Source organism: Syngnathoides biaculeatus, chromosome 17 (assembly GCF_019802595.1).
Source record: "Syngnathoides biaculeatus isolate LvHL_M chromosome 17, ASM1980259v1, whole genome shotgun sequence".
NCBI lineage: Eukaryota > Metazoa > Chordata > Actinopteri > Syngnathiformes > Syngnathidae > Syngnathoides > Syngnathoides biaculeatus.
Window position 1 is genome coordinate 22348262 of NC_084656.1, and position 20057 is coordinate 22368318.

At 47.8% G+C, this 20057-nt stretch overlaps 1 protein-coding gene across 1 annotated transcript in view; it reads left to right on the top strand.

The window, feature by feature from the left end:
* Nucleotides 1–20057, top strand: part of LOC133515293 (collagen alpha-1(XXVII) chain B-like) — a 68504-nt gene that overhangs the window by 21518 nt on the left and 26929 nt on the right. The window contains exons 8-13 of the mRNA XM_061847704.1: nucleotides 5608–5652; nucleotides 11077–11130; nucleotides 11382–11426; nucleotides 12996–13049; nucleotides 14714–14758; nucleotides 19233–19286. Coding sequence (XP_061703688.1) covers nucleotides 5608–5652; nucleotides 11077–11130; nucleotides 11382–11426; nucleotides 12996–13049; nucleotides 14714–14758; nucleotides 19233–19286 — 297 coding nt within the window. The remainder of the gene's footprint in view (nucleotides 1–5607; nucleotides 5653–11076; nucleotides 11131–11381; nucleotides 11427–12995; nucleotides 13050–14713; nucleotides 14759–19232; nucleotides 19287–20057) is intronic.

Genomic DNA, 20057 nt, shown 5'->3' on the forward strand with positions numbered 1-20057 from the left:
AAGCAGTTTTGCGTACGACACGGGCTTCCGCACACGTGTCGAACTATTTTCACGCAGTATTGTCTAGAAAACTTGCAGACTTTCAATCTTGTGGTGACAAAAAGCCGCACGGCTCTAATTTGATTGGTAATGCATCGCAAAATATCATTTAAAATGATGTCAGGATAGACCAATTTGTGAAAAAGTATGAAATTCACCAAACTTGGACGTACGGGGTTCCTGGCCAACTTGGCAGCGGCTGGTTAGATCTTGTTTTGACACCAGAAATGTAACTTTTATTGTACGGCACATGTGAAAACGTGAACAATCACATGTGTGATTCCCATTTTTCTCGAAAAATAATAACACATTTGCAAACTCGTCGATGATCCCCACGCATTTTGAGACAATTCCCGATCGTTGGGGGCGCGGCAGGCCCAACCTTGCGTTCCATGTGGCTTTTGTTAGCCTGGGCGCCCTCTCGCAGTCTTCGCGCGAGGCGCGCAGCTCACCTCGCAGCGGAGCCGCCGCGGCCGCTCGCGCTCTCGATCGCTATGGAAATTGCAAATCCGCTGGAAAGCATTTCCAAAAGGGCTCGGCTAAACAAGTCCAGATGAGGAGGTTCCCGAGACTGCCAAGGTTGTTCATGTTCGTCTTCATCTGCGATTAGCGGCTAATGATGCTTAAGTGTCGGATGACCTCACTTTGCACGCGAGTCGGCTGCGACTGCCGCTATTATCGTCTTACTACTTATTAGGAGTGTGACAGCGCAGTTGTCGGGAACGCCGTTGCCAGGGCGACCCGAAACACGGATACTGCGGGGGAAGCTTGTTAAACGAGAGACACGGGCTTCCTTTCTGTACACAAAGCGCTTATTAACTCCGCATCCTGCTGGAAACGACGTACAGTACACCACCTCCCGTCGTTCTCAGCCGGACGTCGACCCGTCGGCTTTAATCAGCTTCCATCTGGCCTCAGGCTCTGTGGAAGTGTCGAGGTGTGTCACCCTTTAGAACACCCGCCGGAGCCAGCACGCCCTTTGTCCTCATTAATTCGACAGCTTCGGCCTACTCGGATAACAACTGTATGCTACCAGTTGCTACGTGTGCGCTGCCGGTACCACAAGCGAGGCGCAAGACATAAACACGGCGTCACCGTCGGACGCATTACTTCCACTGCCGTGATAGCATAAATGGCGGCAGGCCACCCCGAGAACGCAAGCGCTCCGTCTCCCTCGGGTTGGCTCGTTCGGTTTTCGGAAAACTACAAAGCCGCCCTCGACCTTCCTTGTCGTGCTGAACGCACACAGACGCACGACACGCAGACCCTAAATCAACGTCAGCATGGCACTTCGATGCGGGAGTGGTGGAAATTCGACGTGCCAAAGGCAAGCCGAGCGTGTTCGAGCCCTCGATGTTTGTTCTAGCGAGCGGCCGCCGAATGGCTTTTCAATATGTCGGGCCGGGTCACGGAGAGGCGACGCGCGAGAGGCCAAACCTCGCCGAGGCATCGCATCGCATCTCACCTTTCCGACGCCGTCGCACTTTCCGCCGCGTCGCTGTTTCCGTTTTATGTCCTGGCGTCGCCTTTGTAAGCGGAGAAATATTCCGTGGCTTTCTTCCGTACACTTTTGTCTGTAACGAATCGGTTTCCAACGGGTATGTAAGTTATTGCTTCGCAAGTACAATAAATCACGCGGGGGTATGTTCCAGACTCACCCTTGATACAACGACATCATAAAAGCATTTTTTAAATATAGTTTTACCTTCCCGCACACTTGAAACACATTTAAGCGGAATGAAGCGCACGTTTAAAGCATTACGTGCTCACTCACGCCCCGTCAAGAAAGGTTATTGCATCACTTTAAGGAAACGAAAAGAAGACTCACTTGCGCGCTTCTACATCCAAATCAGATGCCGATGCAGATGCAAAGCGTGCTTGCTTCAAGCTGGTAGTCACTCCCAATTGAAGTTTTTTCTGAAGATGACATTAAACAAAGGGGACTTCATAATTGTATATACAAAACACAAAACATTTTCAGCCATCCATCCATTCATTATCTGCCGCTTTTCCGGGTCGGGTCGCGGGGGAAGTAGCTTCTCCAAGGATACCCAGACTTCCCATTCCCCAGCCACTTCTTCCAGCTCTTCCGGAGGGATCCCGAGGTGTTCCCAAACCAGCCGAGAGACACAGTCTCTCCAGCGTGTCCTGGGTCGTCCTCGGGGTCTCTTTCCGGTGGGACGTGCCCGGAAAGCCTCACCAGGGAGGCGTCCGGGAGGAATCCGAATCAGATCCCCCAGCCACCTCATCTGGCTCCTCTCAATGCGGAGGAGCAGTGGCTCGAAACCGAGCCCCTCCCCGATGACCGAGCTTCTCACCCCTTCTCTAAGGGAGACCCCAGTGTCAAGAAACTCATTTCGGAGGCTTGTATCCAGGATTTTGTTCTTTCGGTCACGACCCACAGCTCGTGCCCATCGGTGACGGTAGGAACGTAGATCGACCGGTAAATTGAGAGCTTCGACTTAAGACATAGCTCCCTCTTTACCCCAACGGACCGATACAAAGTCCGCATCACTGCAGACGCCGCAGCCACCGATGCGTCTGTCGATCTCCCGCTCCATTCTTCCCTCACTCGTGAACAAGACCCCAAGATACTTGAGCTCCTCCACTTGGGGAAGGATCTCATCCCCGACCTGGAAGAGGGCACGCCACCTTTTTCCGACCGAGGACCGTCATCTCAGATTTGGAAGTGCCGAGTTCAGCCAAACCCCGTAATTTTGTCTCGAGAAAGTCTGGTAGCTGAATGCTAACATATATTACTGAACAATATGGATCATCGTGGATATTGCTATTGCTAATAACGACGCTGCGGTTCTTCCAGTAGCGCTAAATGCTGCTGTGGCACAACAAGGTACTCCCGTGAATGTGCTGTTATGACTTACTTTTACCGTGGCACATAAAATTATGTTCACAAGCATTTATCCTCCGTTCCCGGCAAGACCGTCACAGATTTTGATCTCCTTTTTAAAGAGTTCACTAAAGAGGCCGCCGTTTCCCACCGGTCTGCACGTGTTCACTACGCCGCATACTTGGCCGGCCTGCGCGTTCAATCAGATCGAATAATCACGAGTCTCCGGTAGCAGCCCTTAAACACGGGCGACCTTTGCCCTTCTACCCTGTCTCCAGTCAGAGCGACGGCCGGCTGACGGACGTGAACTCAAAGACTCGGGCTGATTTTACTTCGGTGGTCGTACAAATGAGCACGTATCGCTCTTCAGGACGCGGTCCGGTGGTCGCCCGGCCGCTGCTCAGCGGAACATGCTGCAGATTCGTTAAACCGGATCATTCGCTCCAAACCTGCAGGCGGAACCGCATGACTCGCATTGTGCTGGACGCACAAGTATTCAGTGTTATGGCTTCTGGTGCGCTCTCCCATAAAGAGCGATAGCGGTCGGAGTCGAACATTGAGCTCCGGCGGAAAGCATTTGGCGTGTAATTGGAGCTTCCGACAAACGAACGTGCTGCGATAATCGGTCTCGCGTACACGGACAGTTTTAGGAAATCACTGAGCTCTTGATTGTCGTTTTTATTCGAGTTTGAAAGCATATTTCTCCTTATGAATTATTTTACCATGCAAAGGCTCGTGCATATGAAAACTATAAATCTAGACTGCTGCCACCTGCTGTTACGGAATGAGGGATTTATTAGCTATTTTCACAACCCAGAAGTTTTTCTTTATTTCTAATTTACTGACGCAAAATGTGCAACCGAATTCGATCCCAAAAGAAAATTTTCCTAACCACGTGAAATACAATCTACGTTCCTACCCTCACCTGTGGGCATGAGCTGCGGGTCGTGACCGAAAGAACAAGATCCTGTATACAAGCGGCCGAAGTGAGTTTCCTCCGCGGGGTGTCCCTTAGAAATAGGGCGAGAAGCTGGGAGATCCGTGGGGGGGGTCAGTGTCAGGCTGCTGCTGCTCCTCCGTTTCGAGAGGAACCAAATGAGGTGGCTGGGGTATCTGATCCGGATGCCTCCTGGACGCCTCGCTGGTGAGGTGTTCCGGGCATGTCCCGCCGGAAAGAGACCCCGAGGACGACCCGGGACACGCCGGAGAGACTATGTCTCTCGGTTTTCCTGGGAACGCCTCAGTATCCCTGAGCTGGAAGAAGTGGCTGGGGAAAAGGAAGTCTGGGTATCCCTGCTGAAGCTACTTCCCCCGCGACCCGACCCGGAAAAGCGGTAGACAACGAATGGATGGATGTGAAATACGTCCGTTCAGCTGCAGCATGACTGACGTTCAAGGTGATACTGTTCCACCCCACTCCTCTAAGTGGCAGTAATGAGCGTTTTATTTCCCCCCAGTGTATTTTCTGGATGCACTTTTCAGCACATGCTCTGTTAGCCATCTATGGCATTTCACGTTACATGTAAGCTTTAAGGTTGCAAGAGTCTTCTTTTTATTTCTTCCAAGTGCTGTAAAGATTTCTTTACGCCGAGAGAGTTCAAAAAGGCACCAAGGAAAAGCTTTGAAGGTGCGTTTTGATATAGCTCGACGTGTTAAAAATCACACGCGAGCGGTAAAACTACAAAATCTAATTTTAAATCGACATGGCATATTCCTCGTAAGTCTGGAATGTATACCGGGGGGGGGGGGGGTTCACACGTATATAGTAGTCGCTTTGGTGTCAAAACGTGATACATTTGTGTGAGCCATCAATGGGAAACATAATATTTGACGTGCGCAAGCAATTGGAGACACGGCGGCCATGTGCGCTCAACAATCAGGGCTTTCACGCAAAATTTGGGAAACATGCACACGGCCGACTGTGTTACGAGGGCGAGTTTTGACAGAGGGCGTGTACGTTTGTTGCCGCGGCGCCTCCGAGCGGAACGACGCGCGCCAGATGTGACGGTTAAAGGGCCGCGATAGAAGAATTTGATACACGCGCAGGCCGGAGAAATGATGGCCGCTGGACGGCGCGGAGGCGTGAGCCGGCGTGCGAGGCTAAAACATGAGCTGTTAAAGCTACGTTACGCAGGGAAGCTACGTTTTTAGCTTCCCCTCACCTTTTCCGGCAAGGAGCAAGACTAATTATTGAGTTATTAAGTTGGTTTTATACATTTTCCCTTTCTTGTTTCTTACTTATGGCAAGCGAGACTCCCTTAACGCAAGAAGCTGTCATAGTTAGCCAGTTAGCTAGTTAGAGCGACTCCAGGAAGGGCACCAGCAAAAGCGATTTCTTTCCCTGCCATGTTCTATTCAACATTATCTTAATCAATTGTATATTACGATATTATGATTGGCCGAGACAGAGCCAACGTCGTGTCACGGCGACGAGCTGCGTTTGTGGTCTTCGCCGTCATCGGAAAGTCTGATCCCTCGAGCGCGGCGCGCCGTCTTTGACGGGCCCGTTGCTGAAACTCTTCACTCATCATCTCCCCCCACCCCCGCTAAGGACCCCCCCCCCCCCCCCCCCCGTCGCAATTTATTTTTCCAAAGTGGTTTTTACACCGTGTGTTTGTGTGTGTTTTCTTTCACCTTTCTATTTCCATTCCTGTGTTTACGCTTCACATTCTCAGTGGTCATTTCACTCTCTTACTTTTTTTTTGGTTTTGTGTCTTTAGGGACAAAAAGGTTACCCCGGTCCACCTGGACTCCCCGGAGAATCTGTGAGTATATTTTTCCCTTTTTAAGTAAATGCTACATTTTTTTTTCCCCTCCATAGTACGTAGTAATGATAGTGTAGTGGTACACACGCCTGCCTTTGGTGCGGGCAGCGTGGGATCGATTCCCGCTCAGTGACGGCGTCGATATCTCCGCTACGACCGGTTCAGGCCGAAGCTGGCTCGGAAAGGCTCCGGCTTTCCCGCAACCCTTGTGAGGATAAGCGGCGTGGATAATGACATGATATGACGTAGTAATGTTCCTGTTGCTGCTAGTGTGGCGCAAGTCCAAAACCTCAAGTGTTATTTGACGCGCGGGCTCAAAGCCTGAAGTTCTCTTGTGGACCCCCGTGGGGAACATGTTCCAGAACCTCCCCCACGAGGTGAAAATTGGCGATATCAACAGAACATAAAAATAGGTTTAATGTTGACGTTGTAAATAGTTTTCCCCTCCCGCACTCCTTAAGCACGTATAAATGAGCGGAAACACACTTATACACACCTTTTCAAGCTAGTACTCTTGAGCACAAGACAACAACTACGGTACATTGAAGGCGTGCAACTCCAAATGCGGTCTTGCCTGCGTACTGCGTGAACCCATTCAAAAAAAAAAAAAAAATGATAAAAATCATTGCTGAAATTCAGCCAGATGGGATTAGCTCATGACGGCTGAGACGGTGACATCTGGGTTGTCCTGATGTTCTCCAGAACATGGGGGGGGGGGGGGCGGGTCGTACCAATCAAAGACAAACAGGAACAGAAACACGCCAACTGGGCCAACGTGTCACATTTGCAGCTGTTTTGCCGTCTTTCCTCCCGCTCCAGACCGGGCCTCGGTCGCACGATTTATCCTCGCGTTTGCCGACGTTCAATTTGAAGGAAAAAGAAAAAAAGGAAAACCAAACGGTTCAAAGAAGTCCTTCACTTGCGCAACTGGGAGGAGATCTGGCGGTTTCGGCGGAGCCCGGAGCGGCTATTTTAAGCCCGAAGCCAGTCGCATCCGGGCCGCCGGGGTCACGCTACTGTTAGCGTTGAAGAAAGGCCTTAGTCAGTGACGCTCGAGCGGAACATTCTCAAGTACGAGCCCGTCCGAGGCGTCGGCGGCGAAGGGAGTTCCCAAACTTGTCATCAGCTGTGTAGCTTTGTAGCGTCTCGGCGTCCCATCTTCAAACGCACCCCCGCCGCTTTCCCAGCGCCGGCGTTACTCTGAGTCACCGTTGAACCTGAACGCAAACTGCCAAGCTGTCCGCTTTCCGAGCGCGGAGGCCAGCTGCTGCGCGTGACTCGGCGGTAATGCACAATGAGCCATGCTTACAGTATTACCTCCCACCCGGTAGTCTTTTTTTTTTTTTTTTTTTACGAGGACATTACATTCATGCTGAAGCGGACGAATCTTGCGACCGCCGCTTGGGCAGTATCCGATTAAAGTTTATTCCAATCAGGCGTTTACGTAGGCCACAGCATTTCATCAAGTAAACTTCGTGTGATTTCTCAAGATGGAGTTCCGTCATCATTTAGCTCAACTCTTGCAATTGTTTTTTTTTTTTTTTTTTTTTTTTTTTTACACTCTAACTGAAGCGACAGCTTGATTACAAACAAGTTACAAGTAGTTTAAACCATCTCGGCGTTTTCCGTAAACGATGACGGAGGTGCGCATTTTTGTCGACGCAGAGCATACGCGGCCTGGCGAAAACTTACTTTGGCAAAAGAAATACTCTTCCTTGTAAATCCAGATGAAATTCATTTCAGATTCGGCCCGTTTATTCCGCTCGAGGTGTCATATGGAACATTTTCATTCGGTTAGGGCTTCAAACTCGACACTAATCAGAATAGCAGGATCTATGTCAACCCAGCTATTGTCATACACACACAAAAAAGAAGAATTTCATAACTACTTTGACTCTGTAATCTGCAGTGATATATTTTTTTCTTGCGCAAAGGATAAGGAATACATGACGGTGGGAAATTATGTCTGTCTACATGCATTACCGCACCATTTGTTTACATATTTATTAGCAGAACAATGGCTTTTGGCTTTTTTTTTTGTTTTGTTTTTTGCATTTAGCTAGCAGGCTAAAGACAATGTTATATGGTTGTTTTAAATACACGTTTTTTTTCCCGTCAACTTTGACTGTGAAGTTCAAATAGGAGTGGCATTAAACAGTTTGAAGCTTCTTTTTGTTAAATATGAATAAATAAAATCGCCTCGCCGCTGCTTGTTGCGAGGTGAGCTGCGAGCACGTAGCGCTTTCTTCTCAAATTCTTTTTTCCTCGCACGTCAAAACGAATTATCAGCCGGACGACGGCCCCGCCCCTCCTGCCACTCATATCTCAAGGCGGCGCTTTGTATCAAACGTCAAGCCCAGCTAACCCCACCAAGCGACGCTCGACAAAAGGCCTCAGTCAGGCGGATTCCAACTGTAAGCGCTTTATATTTATCCAAGGCGGGCGCGGCCGCACGTCCGCGGCGTGTCAAAGGAAGTTATACATGAGCACGTTTGCGCTCCGACACAAGTCGCCTGTGTGCGCGTTTCTACGCGTCCTACGCCCTGTCGGCTTCCGCTAAAGGACACCGCATCCCTTTTTCCGAGGGGACGAGAGTTTGGAAACTTGGGTCGAACATGGGATTTCTGCGATTATGGATTCATTTAAACACACCCAAAAAGGGGGCTCTCGTTTTATCATGAAGCACTTGAGGCATTATTGTGCTTGACAGACATTCTTTTGAGTCTACGTACATAAATACCGCTATGAAAAGATCCTTTTTTTTTTTTTTCCCTTTGGTCCCTTTCTATACCCGCTACATAGAGAGAGGAATATATTTGGCCGCATGTGGACAGGAAGTGAAAAAGGAGGAAAATTTCGACGACGTTTTGTCCTTTTCTGCTCTCCGAACTGGCTTGAAGTCAGGGTTCAGGTCAGGTTCTTCCACGCCAAAGTCATCTAAGCGTGCCTCTGTGCGCTGGGAACTGAAAGCGCCCTCGCGCAAACTGCTGTGCCACAACTTGGGAACCACGCAATTGTCCAAAATCGAGATTCAGGGCGTAATACGGCTTTTCGTTTAGTTGGTTTACATGCAGTGGCTTTAGCGGAGCCGAGGCACAAAAGCCGTTTTGTTTTTTTTTTGTCACTCCCAATTGAAGTTTCCTGTACAACTGAAACGGAAAACTGAAAAGAATTCGCTTGAACGCCAAAGTTTTCAAGCAAATGTCATTATCCAAGCTGCTTATCCTAAGAAGGGTCGCGGCAAAGCTGGAGCCTAGCCCAGCTAGCTTCGGGCAAAAGGTGGACTTCACCAGGAAGCGGTCGCAGGGGAAATATCCACACCATCGCTGAGCGGGAAGCGATCCCACGCTGTCCGTACCAAAGGCAGGCGTGTGTACCACTACGCCATCGGTGACTTTCAAACAAATAATCTACTAGCTTAATGCTCACATGTCATTGGAAACAGACCCGCCAGGCTGGTGGAAATAATCAGTGATGTTCTGCTAATTCTGCTACTAGAAGACACTGAGCAGCAACGCATACAAACACGGCGTGCAGTATTACTCCCAGTACTGGGTGTATTTTGTCTTCTCGGCGGGGACGACTCTTCCTCGTTCTGTTAATTATGCTTTTTCTCGCCCAGTAGATGTCAGTGCTGCCCGCCATGATGTAGCACAATGTTGGACTACACTCAAAGGACACAAGTCAAATCCTCCCCCTCAAATTCTGGCTTCTCGCTATAATTGAAAAACCCATAAATAAACAATCAGGCGAAAATCCCACAATTGGGATGAACCAGTGGATTTAGTCTGTAGTCCAACTCCCAATTCATTCATTCATTCAATTGATTAGGAACTACTCAAATGTAAATCTGATCTAAAAGACTTCACTCTCTGCTCACCTTGCATACCACCACCCGCGATCTCTCCTCAACGTTTTTGCCAACCTCTGTGTTTCCAAAGTACGCACTCCTTTTTTCTCAATTTTCTGCCCTGAACGACTGGAAGACTTTGTACCAAATAATGAAACGGACCTTATCGCCTCGTCATTTCCAAAGTTAGTAAGGAAGAGTGTTCGTGATCGCTGCAGTTGTTTTTGGAACCTGTCATTGTGCTATGATGACATCAAACGTGTTGTGTAAAAATTCCACACTGTACGATTCGCTGTCCGCGTATTTGGTTTTGTCACTTTTACTCTGCTCTGTTTGTCGGGGAAGTTTGTATCGTGAGTGAAAGTCTGTTCTCGATTGTCTGACGCAGATTAATTCAGGTTAACTCAAATAAATTGACAGAGTACCAAGAGAGGAACTGTGGTACCGCATGCGCAAGTCTGGTGTGGCGGAGAAATATGTTAGAATAGTACAGGACATGTATGATGGCAGCAGAACAGCAGTGAGATGTGCCGTGGGTGTGTCAGAAGAATTTAAGGTAGGGGTGGGACTGCATCAGGGTACCGCGCTGAGCCCCCTCCTGTTTGCGGTGGAAATGGATAGGCTGACAGATGAGGTTAGACTGGAATCCCCTTGGACCACGATGTTCGCAGATGATATTGTGATATGCAGTGAAAGCAGAACAATTAGAAAGATGGAGAGGAATGAAGATTAGCCAAAGTAAAACAGAATATGTGTGCGTGAAGGAGAGGGGCGGAGGGGGACGAGTGAAGCTCCAGGGAGAAGAGATAGCGAGGGTGGACGACTTCAAATACTTGGGGTCCACAAGACAGAGCAACGGTGAGTGTGGTCAGGAAGTGAAGAAACGGGTCCAAGCGGGGTGGAACAGGTGGCGGAAGGTGTCTGGCGTTCTATGTGACAGAAGAGTCGCCGCTAGGATGAAGAACGGCAAAGTTTACAAAACAGCGGCCAGACCGGCCATGATGTACGGATTAGAGACGGCGTCACTGAGGAGCAGAACTGGAGGTGGCAGAAATGAAGATGCCGAGGTTCTCGCTCGGTGTGAACAGATTGGATAGGACTAGAAATGAGCTCAATAGAGGGACAGCCAAAGTTGGATGTTTTGGAGACAAGGTTCGAGAGAGGGCAGACTTCCATGGTTTGGACATGTCCAGAGGAGAGAGAGTGAGGAAATTGGTAGGAGGTTGGTAAGGATGGAGCTACCAAGGAAGAGAGAGCGAGAGGAAGATCAAAGAAAAGGTTGATGGATGTTGTGAGGGAGGACATGAAGACTGTGGGTGTTAGAGAGGAAGAAAAGATGACACGCTCTGGCGACCCCTAACGGGACAAGCTGAAAGGAGAAGAAGAACTCAAATAAATTTGGAAGTTCATCTGCGTACTTTTGTCTATGTGCTGTGGATATCCCTATTTTGACTCACAACAGACAAGTAGGCAGTCAGTGCAGTCCAGGCCGGTGGCGTAATTACAATGATCCTTCTCCCCCCCCCCCCCCCCCCTCCATCCTCACCCTTCTCTTTTTCCCTCCCCCGCTGCAGGGAGAGCAAGGTCCAGTCGGAAGCCCCGGTGCCAAAGGTTATCCTGGCAGGCAGGTGCAGTAAATCCTCTGCTGTGACTGGTACAGTTGTAGCCGAATGCCAAGCGCAATTAGCTTGTGTTGAACAGCTGACGCTCTGTGTGTATGTAAATACCGCATAGTTACGCGTGCGTACGCCAACAAACAACACAAGCTAGTTTAGTCCCGCGCCACGTTTTTTTTTTTTTTGTCTGAAACAAGCCAGCAACCGGCGCTGGACGACTGAAATGGAAAAAAAAATAATCATAATACCAATTTTATTTTCAGGGTTTACCTGGCCCGATAGGACCTTTGGGGCCCAAAGGCGTGCGGGTGAGTTCAATCACTAACGTCGGATCAATAAACGAGGATCATCCTGACGGTGTGCTGGCGCTTTTCCTGCAGTACTCACAGAGGGGGAGGACTGTAAATGCGGGTTTAGGGATGGGGGGAGTGGAACTAGTGGTTGCCAGCTGTCGGTACGTTTCCATACAGAGTATGCACATTGGTGCCAAATCCACGCCAGAGGTTATGTAATGCATCTCTTTGCACACAAAAGGCACATTGACACAGGCCTACCTAACGTAGCGCTATTAATAGTCGTGTCAACATTGTCTTGCTATTTTCAGCCCGCCATAAATAACGCAGCTCATCCAAACGAGCCGGCTTCCGCCGCGCCGAATGAGACAAACGGGCCGCGCGCGAAGTGACGCTCGCGTTCCGATGAAGCGTTTTGATCGGCGGATCCCGAAGCCTCGCCCTGCCCCCGCCGGCTGGAATTTCCTGTTTGAGTTCCGCATGAGGCCCCGCTGTCTCAACGAGCCATTCTGGTCCTGTCTTCTTTTTTTATTCGTGTCACCTCCCCACTAGGCATGGGCCGGCATCAGACTCGGACAGCACGATAACCGTCGGCAAAAACCTTGCGCTTTCACAATAGCACGATATCGCAATTTCATACGTAGAATAGATAAATAACCCCACCATTTTTTGGATTTAAACATTTTTCTGACTAAAAAATTAATGTATAATAAGAGCAAGTACTTACTTGTAGGTTTGTAATGTAAATTCAATTTGCTTTGTGCTGATGAGCTCATTAGCGAGTTACTGTAAATGCCTCGCTAGCGAGTCTGTGTTATTTATTTCACCAGTTGTCCGTACTCTGAGTTCTCATAGATAGTTGCGTATTCTCAATTCAAGAACGCAATATAGTAATATTACCTTGAAATGGACGTTAAGTGCAGATTCAGGAAAACAGGACGAAGGACTTCCTCCTGGTTCGGGTCACCAGCGGAACCCAACGGCGCGAGAGCGGGACGACGAAAGATTCAAATTCTCCAATATCTTTTGTTGTACGTAAGACCTCATCAAGAGCTATCCTAAATGTGAGCGTATCAGCTCCTCTCGCAGTCATTCTTCGTTTTACATAACGCTCCCTGAACAAAGACGCATTACCCGAAAAATTCCCGAAAGAGGCAAAGAGAAATGTAAGTGACTCCTCGCACCAGCAGTTGAAAGGCTCAGGAACGCCGATGCCTTTGAAACGAGCACTTGTGAAAACGATGACCGGCCCGTGCCGACTACTCGGCTTGTGTTCGTGTTGTGGTTTTTGTGTCTCTGTTCCCTTGCACAGTTGCGACACGCCGGCCGTCTTCAGAGATCCCTGGCGTGAGGGTATGTGCCCTTGGACTACATCGTGGAAGCCAGCACCATGCAGTCCATGGGCATATACACTTGCCTCATGGCTTGGTTCTTCACGGAGGCCCCCCCACCCCCCCCTAACCGTGGGGGACCCCCGAATGCCACGTCTCTGTAGCCAGTCGGACCGAAGCTGCGATCGTGTTGATTGCGTCGGAATAATAACTCACTCGGTAACCCTTCTCTCGCTCCTCTCCTCTCCTGCAGGGTTTCATTGGAATCCCCGGGCTTTTTGGCCTCCCTGGACCTGATGGAGAAAGAGTGAGTGCCTGATGCCTTCGTTAGAAAGTAGAAAGTATCTTTCCTGTCTTAATTGCACCCCCCCCCCTCCCCCAAAAGAAACTCCTTTTGTCTTTTTCATCACAAACTTGCAATGCGATGATAAGAAGAGTAACGTGACTCCTCCGCTGCACCATTTTTCCGGAATCTCTGCGCGGAAAATGGCGACTGAGTCAAACCGGCAACCGAAGTGCTTCGCTCGCTGGTGTCCAACTCCGGGCCCGTCATTTGCTACAGACAAAACAAACTCTTCATCTTGCACTTAAACCGAAAAAGAAATGTTCTGAATCTGTCTTTGTTAGCACAAAGCTGCCTTAGCTTACTGTACCCAGTGCGAACTGCAGCTTGACCGGAATACCACCCGAACCTTCATTTTTGGCGTCGCGTTAAACCGGAAGTAATTATAGCGGCGCCCGTGGAGGGTAAGCATAACTCTGATGTGGCTAGCGATCAAAAGCGTGACACCCTCGCCTTGGCCCGTCGCAGCCTCTATGCAAACTTTTTGAACCGGCAAAAGTCGCCGAGACTTCTGAAAAAAGGGCGGTTAGCATACTTCTGACATGCTGCAACGGGTTTGCGTTGGCACAGGGAATGAAAGTTATGATCAAACCTGTCCTAGTTCTTCAGATGCTCCAAATGGACATGCTGTCTTATCCCGGCCCAGGAGGTGCTTGCGTAAAAACAAAAGATGTACCGATTTCAATCTTGTACTCAAGTAAAGGCAAAAAATCCAGACTCTCACAGTAACCGAGTACAAAAGTAGACATTTATTGTAACTGAAATAGTGCTTGTGCTGGTATGAAGGAGCTAGCTAGCGCTGCGTAGCCGCTAGTTGGCGTTGGTTAGACTTTCTTGGAGTCAAAAGGTGTTTTCGTAGCGTTGCTAACATTGTGAACTGAAAAATCGTTTGCCTCATACCTTAGTTACCCACGTTATTGTTTGAAAGTTTTCATTAAACGAAAACAAAACACATTTTCAAACAAACAGGTCAAGTTCCCTCGATTCTTGAGTCTTTACAGATTAGCGTGGTACCATTATGAACGCTAAAGACACCTGACTGGAATGTTTTCCCACATTTGACAGAGAGGTTTTGAACACGCCTGTGGTTTTCGGGATGACAGCACATTAAGCATAAATCATTCATGTCGCCAACACCATCTAGAGAAGTCACATGATGCCACTCGGCAGCATCGGAGCTAATGTGTGGAAACGTGCAAAAGAGTACTTGTGTGTGTGTGTGTGTACTTTCTCACACTCTTACACGCAATCAGAATCAGATTTAATGGCCAAGTGTGTCCATGCAATGACGGGGGAGGAACTCAGTTTTCGAAGTGTCGGAGAATGCGCGAGCTTCACGTCCGACTCCAGACCGCCTCCAGGTTTTCTTCGGTATTGTCAGGTTTTGTTGGGTTAGCCCCCTTTTTACTACAGCTGACTTGGTTCCTGATCCGAACTGTGACTGCAAATTTTGGGGGCAGTTTCAAAATCTTACAGGGCATCCAGAAAAATATACAACACGCAAGTACAGATACCTGGAAAAAAAACCCAAAACTTACCCTCTGTCTACCTTTTTTCTAGCGTTGCTTTTGTGTTGACTTTTTGTAACTTCTTCTTTCACCCGCAGTGTTTTTTCTTTCTTTTTTCAGGGCATTCCCGGCGAACCAGGCAAGAGGGGCAAGATGGGTAGGCCGGTAAAGTTTTGTCTCAACATACTTTACACAAAATGTGGCGTATGTGCAAATGTGCTGGGGCGAGTCGGCAGCCGGTCACGCGCGTCAGACTGCATTCAATTCTAATCTTGCCGGGATTTCTGCGGTTTTGAGAGCTTTGGTTGCGCGTCGAAAGGTACAAAATCTGCTCCTTCCGTCGTCGTTCCAGCCGGCTCAGTGTTTGCGGGACTGTCAAGGGGGGGGGGGGGGTGTTTAAACTGGGGTCGGGTCCCAGCAGCCGCACCTCACGGTCGGGCCTGTTACAAGAAAAAGTTCTTTTGTTGCGAGTAAACGGGCTCCAGGCCGTCTGGAGGAAGCCGTTGCTTTCGCTGTGTGTGTCCCCGATGGATCACTTTGACAGCAGCGGCTTTCCGAAGGTTTCGAACCCTTAAATGCACGCCGTCAGACCATCCAGCAGATGTTTTGGCTAAAGGGGGCAGTTGTGGAGCAAAACCTATCCAATGGCGAGCTTCCTTGTTGACTCACGATTGCCGCGTTTGCCAGTTTTTGGGAATACGATACGGTTCATATTCTTAATTGGATCATGTTCACATTTGGTGCGTCCGGAGCAGTACTTGAGATCGCGACACGGGCCAAAAATGGTGCTTCTTGCTTCCATTTTGATGGTGCTTTCCTCAGAGGATCAATGAATTTGAGCTGATCTCATCCGTGGGGCTCGGTTGTTGTGTTTTGTGGTACTTAGCAGGGATGGCATCAGTACTGAAGCAGAAGTACAGGTACTCATGAAAAGAAGACTAAAGATGAAATGTAAAAGTGCTAATTCAACTACTTAACACAACTTTACTGACTACTTACACAAAAGTTTCGTTTAACGCTGATGAATTTTGGCTTTTGTACAGTTAAAACAGCACATTGCTAACGTTGTCAACTGGCTGAAATCCAATAATTACTTGTGTAATTTTGCTCGTAACTCTTTAGTAGACAAGAACACTTTGAGAATAATGAGCAAGACAATTTGCTCAAAACTGGCATGCCAGGAAACGGTTCCATTTTTTTTCTTTGGCGAGGTCACATATACTCTCATAAAGAGGCAGTTATCATCTGCCTTATGGAGCTAGCGCCCCCCCCCAGCCACAGACGACGTCTTGCGTTGTCTCGCAGCCAAGTGATAACACGAGAGAAGAGTCAGCACGAGAGAGGAACATGGTCTGCTTTCTTATCCTCACACTAATCCATATAGTCGTCTGCTAACGTTTCTTGGCGTAACGTACAGAAACCAGAAAATTCAACTTTGTTACGGTCGCAAAGTATTTTGTTACAACGCTGGCTCACGTCCAGCGTCATAAACAGCTGGGACGCATCCAAGCCGGTCTACCTCCGGCGTTCCGAAACCGTGTTTCCGAAACATCAACGCGCTCCTTCTGTACGTCAACTCGGATTTGCGCGGCATCCAAGTCACTCTTTGACCCACTTTATACGGGCGGTTGTCTGCCGACTTGATGCAAAAGCAGAGATGCACTTAATCCCCCCACTGGGCCGTTTTTCAAGTGCAGCACTTGGAATGGTCTCCCCTCAGATTTGTCTTGCGCAGCAGCGGTGACGGCGACGTGAGTCATCTTTCTGTGGGTGAACGCCATGCGTCATCCACGTCGGTACTGTACTGTGGTCCAAAGTCGCGCAGCTCATTAGTCTGTACGAGGTCGATTCATGCTGACACGGCATTGATACGTTGTCGGAAAGCTCACAACTACAAATTGCACGAGAGATTATTCAGGCGCGGGTGCGCAGAACATTTTCCCACACTAGTACAGCGAGCGCCGCCTTCCAAAAAGCAAGTCTCGTTCCAACAAGATGGTGGCAAAGCACTATTTTCACGTTAGACAAGGATGCGGCCCAACTAAATGAAGCTCTTCCCTTCACTTCAACATAGTTACCAGATACCAAGATGGCACCAAAGTATTTCTGCCAAACAAATATGAGCGCTTCGCTGTGGCGACCCCAAACGGGACAAGCCGAAAGAAACTTACTTATACAACGCATGGCTTTGGTATGAGCACAAATGTCCATGGTTCGGGTCTGAAAAAAAATTGCCAAACAGGACATACGAAGTTCGCTGTACGGTGGAACAGCTGACGTTGAAACAATGTCGGCAACCCGTGAACGTCAAAAGCAATAATCCTGGAAAGGTTGCGATTCGTTGTATGTTTTACTGAAAATTGTGTGCCTGATATCGGACACAAGTGTGGAAAATGATGTGACGCTAATTGAAAAAGAAGCAACAGCCCACGTTGCTATTTCTGCACTTGAAGCGTTTCTCGTAAACACTCGCGGGAAGATTCAAAAAAACGAGACGCGAGTTGGGGGCAGCCCAGCGACCTAGCGGTTAGCCCGGCTGCCTCGCGGCTCCTTTTACAAGTACAACGAATACGTGTTGAAGCTTTTCTCCAGATGCTCCAACTTCCTCCTGCGTTCCCAAAACGCTTCATTCGGTAGGAACGGGAGCGTTAAAGGCCCGTTTGCCTACAGCATACGTGTCCCGTGATTGGCTTGCGACCAGTCCAAGGTGTGCCCAACCTTTTTCTCAAAGTTAGCTAGCATAGGCTACAGCTAAGAAAACCTGCTATAACGGAGGAAAAAATGCTTGGGGATTGCGTTGAGCGTGGACGCTTTACAGTATTGAGGTTCGGACTCGTGCGTCCTGCCCATCCTGGTCCTCAACCTTTTGAGGTTTAGATAAGTAGATGATAGACACTCGATTTGGTTTTGAGAAACGTTTAAAACTGTCCTCCATTGTCACCAAGTGGCAGCTGCCACTTTTCACAACTATTGACGGTAATTAGCATTTTTTTTGTTTTTTTTTTTTTTTTTCAAAACAATGCGCAGGGCTCGAAATAGGCCAGCCCCGGCCATAATGAGCCTCTCCGGTCGTCCTGCTCTTGGACGGCATTGTGCTCGCGGTCCGGCGCGGTTTCTCTTTGCATCAAGTGTGGTCGAGATTAGGCTGCATTTAGCGCCCAACGGACGCAGCGACACCTTGGCCGCCGGCCTGCCTTGTCGAAAAAAAGTATAATCAACTCAAATGGGGCCGTTCTGCTCTTGCGTTGCATATTTCAGATGATTTGAGTTATCTAGCGTGAGCCACGGCAACGCTCGCGGTCACGTAACGGCGCTTCGTTCCGTTGGCTTTTTCTCAACGGGCTTCGCGTACAAAATTGAATGTCGCCGTCGAGCGTGTGACCAGAAGGCCGACTCCCCGTGAATGGCGACCGTTGTCTTGTCGTGCTTTATGTATCATCAAATGCAGACGCTTGATCGCTAAACCTGCAGTACGTATGCAACCGGTTCAGACGCCGGACCGACTTCATTTCTAATCTTATTTGTGTCGATTTTGATGAATTTTGTTGGAGAACAGCAAGTTGTGCAAAGAAATATTGAAACGCTAACCAGTTGAGCATTGAAAATTTTCAAAAGGTCCAATTATGTTCACCTGTAAAGGTTCTTTTGCACCCTAAAGCATAATAACCCAAACTTTTGTAGTGTAGTGTCAAAATATCGTTATTGTGACCTGCAATTCTCTCATCTCCAAAATGCGTATTTATGATGTGGGGGGGGGGGGGGCTTTTTGCTTAAGTTCCCAAACACAACGAGACTGGAGTTGATATCATACTTTATATTGCTGTCATGCGCACACCAACATCAACACCACAATCGACGTTCCACGCGGCTAATTTATTATTCTGTCGTCAATTCAAGTCTGCGCTCACTGCAAGTGCCTGACAAGAAAAAGCCTTTTGAAACACCAGAAAAACAAACGGCAGCCACCCAAACTCTTTCTCAGGGCCCCACGAGCGATGCGATAAATAAATCAACGAGCTGACTAAGGAGTTTTATAGACATAAATAGAAATAAATCTGCGTGTTCCTCCTGCACCAAAGCATTACAGTGATTCATTTTTTTTTCTTTTTTTTTTAACAAAACGGGCTTACTCATATGAATCCGACATGACTATTTTCGCTAGTTATCGTCTAAAAGAACGTCCAGCCTTTCAATCTCGAGTGGAAAGAATGCCACTCTGCTGCCGCGGAGAGAGAACGAGGCAGAGATTTCAGAACGCTCCCAAGACGGGTGAGCTAGTTCATAATGTGTAAAGTTAAAAAAAAAAAAGACAGACTAATAGTATTGATTTGTGAAAAAAAAAAAACAAAGTTAAATCAACCATATTTGGACATGCAACGTATCCGATGATATTTTGTATGAATGGCAAGAGGGTAATTGTGACGTCCGCCATCTTGTGCAAAAGTCACTCTATGTCGCTAGCATAGACCGAAAAAGGGCATCTCGGCGGTGACGACAAATGCACGTTTTTTTCAAGTTATATTTTACAGCTCGGCGTGTGTTTCTGTTGCCCCCTGGTGCCCCGAAAATGGTTTGCGCCGGCAGAACGCGTTTGAGGCCTGCTGATTGTGTGCATCCATCATCTCTGTGTGTGGTTTAGGGCTTTCCGGGGGACTTCGGGGAGCGGGGACCGCCCGGAGCAGACGGAGAACCAGTAGGTCACGCTGACAAAATATATGCAAATGCTTTTCCTGGGTAGTAATTCCCTTATAATTAGTTTGTATTCATTTGAACCCCAGTTAGCGTCAACCTTTTTTTTTTTTTTTTTCTTTGCTAGCTCCATGCTACAGATGCTAATACGCTAATCCACAATTGGTCTGTTTTACAGGGTGATTGTAAAGTAAGCTATTTAAAAAAAAATAATAATTGTAAATAATTCATTGATTGTCATTTATTTCTCTTTTTTTGTATCTGTTCTTCACTTTAATTTTATCTCCAACATAAACTTCTTTTTGTTTGGTTTTGAATAACTGTGGAGCGGTTGAAAAGCATATCAGTCTTAAATGACATATACATATACATTATTTACTTGAAAAAAAGACATTTGTGTTTTTTCTATCATGATGTGAACTCTGCAACATTAACTAAGGGTTATACTGTTTTTAGCATTGTTTTTGTTTACTGTTTTTTTAAATACACAGCTAAAATACTGTCATTTATTTCATTTTTTAATTGTTGTTTTATGTCTATAATTTAAGAAAGTGTGTGATGGGTGACAACTTTGGGAAGTATTGTGGGTCCATTTTACTTCGATTGTCATACAGTTGCAAATTTGCAACAGGTTTAATATAATTGAAAATTTTAAATCCAGAGGTATCATTTTCTAAAGGTATCAAGATTTTTCTCTCTGCAAAAGTTTATTTGGTCCAGAGAGGGTTAAAGAAAAAAAAAAAAAAAACAGCAATTTCGGGGAAGGAGGGGACAG